The sequence below is a fragment of the Daldinia loculata genome (assembly GCF_022478755.1).
Source record: "Daldinia loculata strain CBS 113971 unplaced genomic scaffold F4817scaffold_36, whole genome shotgun sequence".
NCBI classification, from domain to species: domain Eukaryota; kingdom Fungi; phylum Ascomycota; class Sordariomycetes; order Xylariales; family Hypoxylaceae; genus Daldinia; species Daldinia loculata.
Window position 1 is genome coordinate 299,162 of NW_026054890.1, and position 14,574 is coordinate 313,735.

General features: G+C 28.6%; 3 protein-coding genes across 3 annotated transcripts; 1 reads left to right on the plus strand and 2 right to left on the minus strand.

Moving 5' to 3' along the window:
• Positions 1–712: 712 nt before the first annotated feature.
• Positions 713–2,098, plus strand: F4817DRAFT_359811 (uncharacterized protein; the record flags this gene model as incomplete). Its single annotated transcript, XM_049306206.1, has 2 exons — positions 713–804; positions 880–2,098. The coding sequence occupies 2 exons, from the start codon at positions 713–715 to the stop codon at positions 2,096–2,098; spliced, it is 1,311 nt and encodes a 436-aa protein (XP_049157587.1).
• Positions 2,099–2,866: 768 nt separating this feature from the next.
• On the minus strand, positions 2,867–4,438 carry F4817DRAFT_359812 (uncharacterized protein; the record flags this gene model as incomplete). The annotated part of the gene is made up of 2 exons (XM_049306207.1): positions 2,867–2,987; positions 3,105–4,438. 2 exons carry the CDS (start codon positions 4,436–4,438, stop codon positions 2,867–2,869), a joined length of 1,455 nt encoding a protein of 484 aa, XP_049157588.1.
• Positions 4,439–5,065: 627 nt separating this feature from the next.
• F4817DRAFT_342481 (Phospholipase/carboxylesterase) lies at positions 5,066–6,690 on the minus strand. The gene is made up of 4 exons (XM_049303912.1): positions 6,248–6,690; positions 6,154–6,189; positions 5,700–6,097; positions 5,066–5,627 (listed from the first exon to the last, which is right to left on the minus strand). The coding sequence occupies exons 1-4, from the start codon at positions 6,539–6,541 to the stop codon at positions 5,528–5,530; spliced, it is 828 nt and encodes a 275-aa protein (XP_049157589.1). The 5' UTR covers positions 6,542–6,690; the 3' UTR covers positions 5,066–5,527.
• Between the last annotated feature and the right edge of the window lie 7,884 nt (positions 6,691–14,574).

The following is a 14,574-nucleotide window of genomic DNA, read 5'->3' on the forward strand; positions in this document are numbered from 1 at the left end:
TTATTAATCTACGCTAATCCCCTTAGAGATTTTAGTGTCTACGGTACGAAGTACATATGCATGTTACGATGTTTATCTAAATCAAGTACCTAAGGTATGTACACAGCGTCTACAATGTCCTTTCCTGCTAAAGGTACATGTATGATTTAAGATGGTGGAAATGTATGTACTTTAAGTTACAGCCCCGAAGTGATATATACTGTATCTAGTATCTGAGTTGAGAATGTCTAGGTACTGGATATGTTAAAAAGTATTCGTACATGTAGTTAAAAGTACTATGAGCCAAGTTTGAGCGTGGCCTGTGCACGATTTTATCTGAAGGGTTGGGGGAATTAGGTACCTAGGTACATACCTTGGCGTAATGGAAGTTCTACATAAGGTTAGGTACTGTAGGTACTTACCCCATATGCCCGTTGCTGGGTGGGTATGGTGGTTTCCATAATACATATTTGGAAGCGCGTTGCAGCTACGATTTTTTTTCTTGGTGACATCTCAGCATTGCCAGCAACATCCGAATTTAATTAAATCTCCCTCCAATCATTTCAACCCATTTCTCGCAACCACCCACCAGTTTGTGCCTTTTGCAATCCAAGAATCCATCCTTGATTAGGAATCCTTGATTAGGTATCCGTGTTTGCCTATCCACCTTGTGTGTCCTAAACATTGTATCTCATTCCTCGAATTTCTATTCACCGAATAACGGGAGAGGACAATGAGGCCATTGATCCTGCATAACGTCCCGGACGAGGAACTTTATACAGGAGACGATGGGATTCAGCGTCCATATGCTATGTATTTCCCCGAGTATGTAACCGTTTCTCCTTTTGAAAGAAAGCATTATTTTGAATCAAATCTGCTTACCACCATGTCCGACGATAGAGGCGAACGACAACGTACCCTCCCACGTACGCGTGCGCGAGAGGTGACAGAGTCGGGTTCCTTCGGCAAATCAACTAGACGATCTCGCTCTAGAACGGGGAGCGCGCCGCCGAAACGTGAGGATGCTACAATGCATAACGCCGATAAAATCTTTTCGAATTACATAGCAAGCCGACAGCAAGCCCCTAACGCAACAACAGCAACAACAACAACTACCGCCGCTACGCAACGAAAGACTAGCTATCTAGGACAGGCCGCTGCGCAGTCGCAAGAAGATCCTGCTTCTGCCACCCAGGCTTCGACGTATCGCAAGGAGCCTGTTGAGGTTATCCTGAGAGGGTACTCGTCGCCATCGCAGCAGTATGCGGCTATTAACCATTACGAGCAGCTGGCAGGGAGGATATGCGAGGACTACTCTAGAGAGCCGCCGCCCGAGGCGCGACGCTACAAGTCAGACCTGCGAGATCCCGCACTTACGAGGCGAAAACCCTTATCACCCGCTGAGCGGGCTAAGGTTAGCAGGGTGGCCAGCGGTGAACACTGGGTGAAGATTACGTTCGAATCGTCGGAAGCAGCAGAAGCCGCGATGTACGCCTCTCCGCAGAAGATATTAGGGTATCTTGTCTACGCCGAACCCTACCGTGGCCTGCCCCCTAAGGAAGATGCTGCAGTGCCCGATGTGGTCGGTGATACTGGCATGATCGATCCGTTTAGGTCTAACACCTTTAGAAGCGTGCCGAAAAGACCATCGCAGCCCCGCATAGATAAGGGCGCGACATTCCCTAGGACTCTCTTAACACAGACAATCGAGCAGACTACAAATCTACAAGACTCCCCCCCAGGATCCCAAAGCTCGACCCAGACTATGGAGACCACCACAGCATCGACAGCAACGGTAACGGGTGCGGCCCCAGAACCGCAGAATGTAGAGCCAGTGGACAATACGTACTGCCGGCGCATTCCAGAGGCCAAGCGGGCTAGAATCCTGCCGGCCGACCAAGCCTTAGCCCCTCAACTGACTTGGCAGCAGAAGCTGCTAATCTATATTCCACTGATAGGATGGTTCGGGGGCTCAATGATCGGAAACGAGGTGCCCCGTAACGAGCTCGGCGAGTTTGACTTCAACAAAGCTAGTTTGTACTGGCAGCTGATGTTTTACCTGGATCTCTGGTTCGGTCTCTTCGGTCGCGAGCTCGTTAGTGGCGATAAGGAAGACTAAGAGACTCTACGCACATACCAACTTACATCACTTACATCATCAATTTTTTTATATTTCGTAATGTTATGAAGAGTAGGGACATGAGGGCAAAGCGGGTTTTGGTAATACGCCCCCTGGAGTTGAGGATCACATTCGGAAAGCCCTACGATAAAATGCCTAAAGACATATGGTAAAGTGAAGAATAAGGAGCTTTGCTATGCTTGATCTCGTTATTATTACTATAGACGAGCTGCACGTGGATAGGGGCATGGGGCTGGGTTAGCGGCATACTGCGCATAGTTGTTACCACGAGGAGTTTGCTTTTTTTTCTGTGTACGATGAATTACATAGGGTTACTCGAGACCAATGGGAACAATAATGGATTCCAAGTCATATTGTGTTTGCTCTCTTTCGTATGAATATTGGCTAAGTGTAATGTGTAATGTGTAATGTTATACACGTACAGCTGTGGAACTATCTACGTGCATGTAATACTTGAGACGTAGACCGAATGCCGGCTGTACTAATGCAATAAGAGCCAGGAAGCGAAGATACAAAGCGGGAGATGCCATTCTAATGTCGAAGATATGACTCCGCTCATCTATTCGTGTGCCGTGAAATTTAATACAGTACTCAATCAATCAATATTTCGCCGCCGTAACCGCCGTTAGAACCATCCTATCCTATAGGTTAGGCACCTTTCCGCCTTCTCATCCTCGTGTAGCACCCCTCCCCTCCCCATACCAGCATGAGGGGTATGTATGTGCACTTTGTGCGATGTAACTATAATCAAGCAAACTGCCTATCTATCTCTCTATCGTCTACCTCATTCTTCCCCGTTGGCGGCGGGGAAGGTAACGAAACAGGGTCACTGCTACTACTGATTTGTCTCTGCCGTGTTTCGTCGTCTCTCCATTGGAACGCAGGGTCCTCGTCATCTTGCAGACCTAAATCTCCTTCTCCTAGTTCCATTTCTAGCATCCGGCCCGGGGAATTACTAGCGCCTCTAACTGTCGCAGCGTCATACCCGTCATCGTCGTCTACATCCGATACGAGGTCGTTGTTAATTTCTTCCTCGCCGCCGCCGCCGCCGCCGCCAAATAATAGCTCCTCCGGATCCATGACCACGTCCGTAGTTCGCCGGCGGATAGGCTGTGGACTGAACGGCCTTAACCCCCGGCTCATGTTGGACTCTGAGAATATGCTCTCCGTGTCTTCTCTATCTCTCCTGCGGTCTTGCGGTTGTTCCACGGCCCCCGTTAAGCTTTGAAACTGGTCTTCCTCCGGATCGACTACTAAGCTATCGGCGCGCCCACCCGCACGTGCTGTTAGTACCGAATCCGAGACGGAAGTCGAGGCCGCGTCGTTCGCTAGGATGCTCTTGGGCGGGAGTATACTAAACAGCTTCGCCCCTCCTTCTCCGACGGCACTGTTGGCCGCCATAATTGTGACTCCCGCCGCCGTTGCGGCCCCCGGCAGCCCATCCTCGTCGCTCGCAAACAAGTCCTGGCCCTTCTCTAGCAAATCCTCAAGCCCACCGCCTGTCCACCCTTTCCGCGCCAAGCCCTCGAAAATGTCGACCTCGGCACGTACGAGCGAACAGCTTGCATCGAGAATCTTAGCCGAAGCCTCCTGTGAGTCGCGTAGTAGGGTACGGGCGTGGTCTGCATGCAATCCTGTTAGGTCGTCGAGTTTACTAGTTAGGGTAACCAGGTGCTCGCGGAACTTGGCCACATCTCGACGGCGACTCTGGCGGTGCAGCTTCAACCCTTCCTTCTCGAGGCGGCGGATCTCGCGGCTGCGCGCGGCAACTTCGCGTTTGTACGTCTCATCCTCGTCCTCGATATTACGCCGCCACTGATCTAACTCGTGTAGTAGCGGTACCTCGAATGACTTGTATACTGTCTCACTTAAGATCTGCTGATGGTTTGCGATTAAGTGGTGCACGCCACTTGCACTTAGTAATAGCTCAGCGGTGCATGATCCCTTTGTGGTAAAACTATTGGTTAGGCTAGTACCGCTTGGGGGGCCGAGGGTATCGGCTCGGGCTTCTTTTAGCCTCGCGCAGGACTCGAGGGCGGAACCGAATGCGGAGGCAGCAGTAGAGAGGGATGCGAGGGCGATCCGGTACGATTTGGCTGTAGCTAACAAGTCCGAGTATGCTAGTTGCGATTGCTCGAGGTCGTTTTTAGAGAGGACGGCGTGGGCTGGACGGGGCGGAGGCGGAAGTGGTAGGTTATATTGAGAGAGCGGATTGGCTGTGGAGGCATACGAGTATGTTGGCGACGCGGGAAGAGGGATTTGAGAGGGAGATGGCGACGGCGGCCTACCAGATGTTGGTGCTCGTGCTGCTGACGGCATTGTTGTTTTCGCCCAGAGAGCCTCCTCTCCTTTTAATATCGGTATAATGGTTTTGGTTGGCGGGGGCTTGTTTACTTCTGCCGTGTCTACCTGGATATGTAGTAATCCTACCTAGGCTTACACGATCCGATAGCGTAGCAACGGCTGGTGTGGATTCGGGCTAGAGTAGCAGTAGATAATAATACCTAATGATTAATTATCGGGCTAATCGCGGAAGAGACGACATAATCCAACAGCAGTGTAGCTACCTCATATATATGTACCTAAGGTAGTCTACCTATAAACAGTTAAATAAGTAGGAAAATTTAGGAGAATTGTTGAGGACGGAGGCCACAAGATGTACAGAATAATCCAGAGACAAAGTTGAATACCCGATGGAAGAATGAATCTTGTTTTGGAATTTTGTTAAATAAATGTTAAATAAAAGCTTGGGTTAGGTAAGGTAAGAAGGTAAGGTATGATGTATCTTTGCTGCCCCCAGTTAAGCTTACGCCGTTATGCCGCCATCTTGTGATTCCGACTCCACTACCTCCAACTATACGATAAGATAAGGCACCATTCCCCCCTATCAAGACCCCCTCTGCCCCTATAGACTTCCCAACAATGCAAATGTCTATACCTCCGTGCACCTGATATCCCACCCACTATCTCACTAGGTAATTTCTCAATGGTTACTTGGGTCTACATAGATATTCTTAATACGATCCTAATTATATTTAATATATTGAAGCTTTATGATCAATTTTGTAAATTTGACCGAGAACTCTAATGAGGTTCGGCGTGTCAGATGAACTTAAGAATTCTAAGACATCCATCCATAACCTGCAGACTATACATGTATCTCGAGCCTGGCGTCTAAGTACCTAGTAAAGAAAGTCCGCCGCACGTCCAATCATATTTATAATCATACTATGGCCTCCAACCATTCTGATTTGCACTGCAAATCGTCTCTATCGTCCAATCCGCAACGAACACCATCTAGACTTGCACATCATACGAACCACCTTGTAGAATTAGCGTCATAATAGTCTCTCTTGCTCTAATATATCTCTATCGCATTGAATATCCACTTCCCCAGTCCTATCGAATTTAGAGTTCCGTCTTCTTGTTGTCTTGAGGTGGGAGACGAGCCTTCAGGAAAGACTCAACCTCATCAAGTTCCTCTATGCAGGCTGAATGAGGCAATCCCCTATTTTCGATTAGCTAAATGTCAAATGCAAGAGCATAGTCGCAAGGAAGAATAAAAAAAGGAGCCGCTCACGGATATATTTTCATTGTCACATCGAAACCACGGTTCTTCAGTGATTCGTAAGACATCTTGCCCAAGTTCGTCGGTACGACTCCATCCTCATCTCCATGGCACATTAAGATTGGTGTTTGATGGTTGTGATCGTTCTCTTTGAGAAGATCGTCAAGCTTTGATTCTAGGGGTAGGTAGCCCGAAAGCGAGACTATGCCAGCTAACTTGAACTTAGCCGTCAAGCCAGTAAAGAGGGACATGGCGGCGCCTTGTGAGAAGCCACCAAGTACGATGCGGTTAGGGAGTATCCCAGAGTCGATCTCAGCTTGGATCAGCCCGTGAAAGTACTCTCTACTCTGCATGATACCATTCTCATCTTGATGCCTTTTGATATCGTCTATTTTGCCAGTGAGTGCAAACTTGGATAATCATTAGACACGACAGCGGACATATAAGGAGTAAGAAGGCCACTTACAATATCGTACCACCCAGGCATAGACATTCCGCCCGACTGTCCAGTTAGGGTGAGTCCCACCAACACATCTCAACCTCTAGTGAGAGTAACTTACAGCTGTAACTGGGATGCGCGGGGCATGGGGCAGGATGAATTTGACCTCATCCAATCTCTGCCTCCGTCTCCAGTTCTCTACTGCCGATGCCCATCCGTACCCGGTATCACCCAATCCGTGGATGAAAATGACAGTAGCTGTGTGCTTGGCGGCAGCCGGGAATAACAGCGGTGGAGCTCGGCGCATCGCCATAGTGGGATCGGAATTCGTTCTGGCGAATGTGGCCGTTAAGAGGAACAACAATAATACTATGAACGAAAGGATTAATGTATTCGCGATAGGGAAGGTGAGCATCCGCTAGATGGAAAATGAGCTAAGCAGGTCGGGATGGAGGCCGGAGGTAATGAGTTAAACTTACGTGATGGTTGATTCTAGTTGTAGTTGTCATTAGGCATGCCCATTATGCGCATAATAGATCTATTATGCCGTATAATGGCATTATACGTTATTATGCGCATAATGCCATACAATTTGCACATAATGCAAAAAACTTGGCCAAAATTTTTAACAACGTAAATTTAAATAATAACACCACCATTTATTTTAATTAAAATTAATTATAATTTTATTTAAAATATTTATAAATAATAACTTTAAATTTAATTAATTTATATTAATCGATTAAAGTTAATTTTTTATAAAACAAGCGTTTTATTAATATTATAAAAAATAATTATGTTTTAACTTTAATTTTTTAAATTTACGATCGTAATAAATCGTTTAACGTTAAGTTAATTTTATTTTAATATTAACGCGGTAAATACATATATATATTTTTTTAAATATATATTAAATTAATATTTTTTTAATATTAATACGCCGGATAAACGAAAAAATATTTCCGTTATACGTATAATAATTTTATTATACGCCATTATATGACATTATGCGGTATAATACGCTATACGCATAATTAAATTCGCATTTTTAATTGTTATTTTTTCCCGTTACGCATTAAAAAACAGGTTTAACTTAATAAAATAATGGTAATTAAAGTTATATTTAACTTTTAAAAAAATTTACCCGACTTTTAAAAAAGTTATTATAATAAATTAAATTAAAGATATTTTTTAATTAAATAATTTGTTTATACATTTATTAATGTTTTTTAATTTATAAATTTTAAACATTATAATAAATTAAAATATAAAATTAAAGTTTTAATTTATTAAAATATTATTAATAAATAATATTTAATTAATTATTTAATTGCAAGGTTATTTTATAACGATTTATTAATTTATAAATAAAATTGTAAAATTTATTAATTTTAATTAATTATTTATATTTTTATAAAATAATCAATTATATAAATGTAATTTTTATTAAAATAATAATATATAAATAATATAATACTTTTTAAAAATATTTTTATTTTTAAATATTGTTTTTTACATATAAACCTTATTTTTCTAATATTAATTAATAATTAACCAAATAATTATAAATAATAAAAAATTTTAATAAAAAATAAATATATTTATTTTAAAATATTTAAAATAAAAAAGGTTAAAATATGTTTATTTTAAAATAAATTAAACCATTTTAAAATTATTTAATAATAATAAATAATAGATAGTTTTTAAATTTAATATATGTTAAATATTATAAAATAATAATTTATATTTATTACGTATAAAAAAACTTTTTTTTTAATAATTTTATTACCGTTTTTTTATATTTTTTAATTTTTTATTTTTATACATTTTATACCATTTATATAATTATTTAAAATAATTAAAACCTTTTTTAAATATATTAAAATTAAATATAAAAATTATTATATAAATCTTTTAACATTTTTAACAAATATTTTAAATATTAAAAACATTTTTTTATTTATATTTATTAAAATTTTTTAATATTATAAAAATATTTTATATAATAAACATTTATAAAAAACCTATAAAAATAATTTTTAAAGTTAAATATTTAACTATTTTAAATTTATTAATTATTATTTATTAATAAAAAATTATAAATTTTTTAAAATTTATAATATTATTATTTTTTATAAATTTAATACGTACGTTATTATTATATATATAAATTTTTATAACGTTAATTTAACCTTAACTTTTTAACAAAAACGTTTAAAATTTAATAAAAATATTAATAACCTTTTATAATATAAATAATTTAATATTTATTAAAAAATTTAAATAATAATAAATTTTTCTATTATTAAAATTAATAATAATTTATTAATATTATAAATTATCGTTATTATAAATCTTATTTTTTACCTTTTTATAATAATTATAAAATAAAATAAAAAAAAAAAATTTAAAAATTAACATTAAATTTAAAATACTTTTATAAATAATTAAATTTATTTAAATATTTACATTTATAAAATTATAAACTTATTTTAAATAATTATAATATATAATTTTTAAAAAATCTTTTATAAATTATATTATTACTTTATATTATTTAATAACTTTATTTAATAACATATAAAATAAAACCAAATATTAATAAAATAATAAATTTAATTATACTTTATTTTATTAATATTTTTTAATAAATTTATTAACGTTTAAAACTTTAATTACATTTTTAAAATTATATTATAATAATAAATAAAAATATAATAGTAAAAAATACAATAATTTCAACAAAAAATTATAAATATTTAACAATTTATATAACGCCGTTAAATTACTCTTTAAAAATTAAAATACCATTTATTTTATTATATTAAAAAAAAAACGTTAAAATATTATTATATAAAATTAACCGCAAATAATTAATAACAATATTTATTTAACAAAATAATTTACCATATAAAAACATTTTTTTAAACTATTAAAAAAAAATAAATATATATATTAAAATAATTTAATATAAATATTTTTATTATATAAATTATAAATTTTAATAAATTTTTATCGAAATATTTAAAAATACTTATTTTAAAACGTTAAAACGTTTATAACAATTTATTTTATAATTATTATAATAAAATATATTTAATATATAATTTATTAATTATTATATAAAATTATTTTACTTTTAAAATAATTATTATTAAATTTAATTACATTTTTAACACTTTATATTTAAATTTATAAAACGTAACAAATATTTATATACATTATTAATTACTTAATAATATATTTTCGTTATAAAATAATAATAATTAATATTTAATAAATAAAAAATATAAAAATAATAAACCTTTATATTAATCACACCAATTTATATAATAAAATATTATAACAAAAAAATACTTTATATATAATAAATAAAAATGTTAATTTATTTACCACTTTTAAAAAAAACGTTAAAAAAAATATAATAAATAATTACATTATTTAATTAATAATTAAACTAATAATATTAACAAAAATTATAATTAATTTTTAACTAATTATAAAAAAATTAATTTTAAAAACTTTAATATTAAAAATAATATTAATTAATTTAATAATAATATTAAAAATATAAATAAAAAATATATATTATAATTTATAACTTTTTATAACGTTATAAACAATAAAAAAATAATTAATATCTTAATTAATTAAATTATTTTTTACATTATAATAAAATTTAATATTTTTAATAAATTAATTATAAACGATTTAATAATTATAATATTAATAAAAAATACCATATTTTTATTAAAAAACTAATACACTTTTATTTTTTAAAATATAATATTGTTAAAGGTTATGGTGTTGTCACAAATAGCATATGGTAACTGTAAGTGGTATGTAAAGGTTTAAGTTGTTTAAGGTATGGTTGCGCATAACGCAACCTTTATATAGTTAGTTGATTACATAATAGCTGTGGCTAACGCCACAGCTCCCTATAGCCGTTGTGGTGGCTGTGCCACAACCACGGCTATCCACCCCGTGCGACAAATATTTAATATAAACGCCGCAAATATTTTTTCCAAAAAAAAACCACAATTAAAAACGTTATAAATAACATATTTATATATTAAATTAAACATTATAACAATAAATTAATATATTATATTTTTTAATAATAATCTTTAATTATTTAACTTAAAAATAATACACGTATTAACCTTTTTTAATATTATAAAATTTTATATAATATTTTTAAATATACTTTTTTTAATATATATTAAAAATATAAACCGCTTTAATATTTATTTAAATAACGTTAATAATATTTTAATATATTAAAATAAATAATATTTTATAATATATAAATAAAAATACTTTTAATTTTTATTTAACAATTATAATATAATAATAATTTATAACTATTTAATAAAAAATAAATTACGTTAAATATATAAACAATTTAATTATTTAATAATAACGCAATTATATAATATTTTTAAACGCATTAAATATAATAATTTTAACAAAAATTTAATTAAAAAAATAATAAAATATTACTATTAATATTAATTATATAATAAAACATTTAATAAATTTAAATTTACCGTTAAAAATAATATTAATTTTAATTATTTAATAATAATTAATATAATATATATAAACATTAAATTTATATTATACGCAATTAATAAAGTTATTTTTTTTTAAATAACAAAATTTTTAAAAAATATAACCGTTAAAAATATTTAATATATATTAAAAAAAATATAAATAAACATTTATTTAAAACTTTTTAATAAATTAATTTATAATACCGGTAAAAATTTTACATTTAATAAATTTAAAACAAATTTAACATTATTAAATATTACTTTAAAAAAAATCTTTATAAAAATTTATAACTTAATTAACAAATTAAAATAATATTATATATTATTATAATAAATTTATAAAATTATAATAATAAATTACTTTAATATTAAACTTAAACACATTTTATAAATAATTATAAAAGTTATTAATAATATAATAAACTTTAATAATTTAATATTTATTTTATTAATATTTAACATTTATTTATAAATAATAAATAATTTTTTAAATATACCTTTATTAAAAATACATAAAATAATTATTATAAAAATAATAATAAAAATATATAAACTAAAAATTATATAATAAATTAATAACACTTTAATTATATATAATAATTTAAATACATTATTAACATTTAAATTATTACTTTAATTAAAAATTAAAATATAATAAAAAAAAATAATTAAAATAAACTTTATAAACTATTCGTTTAAAATAATAATATATATATTATTAAAATTAATAACAAACTTATAAACTTTTAAATTATAACCGTATAACTTTATTATTATAATAAATTAATAATTATATTAAATAAAAAATTTATTATATAATTAAATTTTAATAATAATAATAAAATAAATAATAAAATTTATAAACTTTTATAATTAATAATATTTATTAAAAAATGCAATAAGTTTTTTAATAATAAAAATAAACTTAAAATTATTAATTTTAATATTATTTATATAATATTATATAAAAAAAAATATAAAATATTTATTATTAAATTATATTAAAAAAATAAAATTATTATATTAAAATAATTATTTAAAACCTTTAATAAAATTAAAATAAAGGTTTTAATAAATAAAAAAATCTTTTTATTTAAAAAATATAACGTAATTAAATACGATAACCATTATATTTATAATTTATATATTATATAAAAGATTAAAAAATTAATTATAAATAATTTTTATAAAAAATTATACTTAATTATTTAAAACTATAATAATTTAAAAAAAAAATATATATTAACTTAATTACCAATAATTTAATATATTAATTAATAAATTTTTATTATTATAATATTTATATTATTAAAAAACAAAATAATTATATAAATATAAAATATTTTATAAATTTATATATAATTTAAAATAAAATTAACACATATAATATTAATAAAATTATTTTAAATAATAATATATTAATATTTTATAAATATAATAATAATAATAATTAAACTTTTTTATAAAATATTAAAAATTAAAATTTATTAATAAATTACGTATATATATTATTATATAAATAAATTAAAAATAATAATGTTTATATATAATTTATATTTATTAATAATAATAAATAAAAACCAATTTAACTTTATAATAATATAAATAAATAATATATTAAATTTATTTAATAAAATTTTGTCGAATATATAAGCCCTAGTTGCATGTTTGCAATCGGCGGCGTCGCCATTTTGATTGCGACAGTTATGAGCCCTTTAGCGCAGCGGTATCGCACCGCATTCCCTGCATATCTCAAATATAACCTTGCGCTAATCCTAAACCCGATCGAGCCTTAGAGCTAGACTAGTACTGGCAGTAAAGCGCGGGTTCGAATCGAATTAAAAGCATCGTATAATACCGCGTTAGATAAACTAAAAGCTTAAGTTCCGAGATTAAAACTAATTAAAGTTATTACGTTATAGGTAGAAATACGCTTAGCTAATAGTTAACAATATATTTTTTACAAGATTAACGGCTAGAAAATTAAGGGCTAAAATGAGCCAATGTTATAAAGCTTTAAAAACGTTAAAATGTTGCGATTTAAGTAATTTTTATTACTTAAAAATAATGATTACTTAAAGGGTGTATCGAACATATAAGCCTTGGTTACATGTTTGTAATCGGTAGCGTTGCCATTTTGATTGCAACAAATTTTTAATAATTTTAAAAAAGTTAAATTAATAAAAATTAATTTTATTATTAAATTAAAAAACTATTTAATTATAAATAACCTATTAATTTTTAATAATTATATTTTAACGTTAAATAATAATAATAACTTTTATTTACGTTATAAAAATAAAGTTAAAAAAATTATATTAATTAATTATAATTACGTAAATACAACGTAATAATATATAAAATAATATATTAAAAACGTTTATATAACCATTATTTATTAATTTAAAATAACTTTTAATTTATTAAAAATAGCTTAATATTAAAAATTTAATAATAAATAAATTAATAAATTAAATTATTGTTTTTAATAATAATTAAATAATATAAAATAAAATTTATAATATTTACTTTTAAATTTAAAAACTATTAAATTATATATTTTTATTAATATATTATTTATAAATAATTAAAATTTTATATTATAATTAAAATATATAATTACTTTAATAAATAAAATCTTTAATAATAAATTTTTTATAATTATAAATAATATAATTTATTAAAATTTAATAAAATATAAACATATTATATATAATATATTAATAAATAAAATATACGTTATAATTAATAAAATAAATATAATTATTATTATAAATACTACGTTTATAATTATTTTTAAAAAATTAAACTTATTTAAAATTTTTATTATAATTTATATAAATTTATTTTTATTATATAAATGTTTTATTAAATTAAATATAATAAAAAAAAAACGTTTAATAATAAATATTATAACGTTATAATAATTATATAAACGTTAAAAAATTTGTAAAATTTGTTAAATATATAATAAAAATAACTTTATTAACGTAATAATAAAAACTTTTTTAAATAAAAGTTTATAAACTTTTATTAATATAAATATTTTAATAATATAATTATAAAAATAAGTTAAAAAAAAAAAATATATATATATAAATATAAAATATAATTAAATTAAAAAAATTAACGATAATTTTATTTGTTAAAAAAAAAAGTTGTTAATATTAAAATATTATTAATAAATAATATTTAATTAATTATTTAATTATAAAGTTATTTTATAATAATTTATTAATTTATAAATAAAATTATAAAATTTATTAACTTTAATTAATTATTTATATTTTTATAAAATAATTGGTTATATAAACGTAATTTTTATTAAAATAATAACATATAAATAATATAATACTTTTTAAAAATACTTTCATTTTTAAATACCGTTTTTTACATGTAAACTTTATTTTTTTAACATAATTATATAATTAATATTAAATTAATTTTAATTTAAAAATTTTAAATAATATATATTTTTAATAAAAAATAAAACTTTTAATAAATTAATAAAAAAATAAAGTTTTTAATAAAAAATAAAAAAATTAAAGAAAAAACGTGGTTTATACATTAGGTTTAAGCTAAAAATTTAACCAATCACATTAAATGCACATATAAGTCACATGTTTTTAATGCAAAACTAAACCTTTTCGAGATAACACCATATAACTTAAGTTTATTTTATAAGAAACCGGGTTCGAATTTTACACATTCTTTTTTTTCTTATTTTAACAAAAAATAAACAACAATATAATACATAGCCAGAGATATAGCCAAAGCATCGTGCCACCGCCGGGCCGCGCGAGGGAAGGCGCGAGGGGGGGGGGGGGGGGGGGGGGGGGGGCGGCGCCCCCCCCCCCCCCCCCCCCCCCCCCCCCCCCCCCCCCCCCCCCCC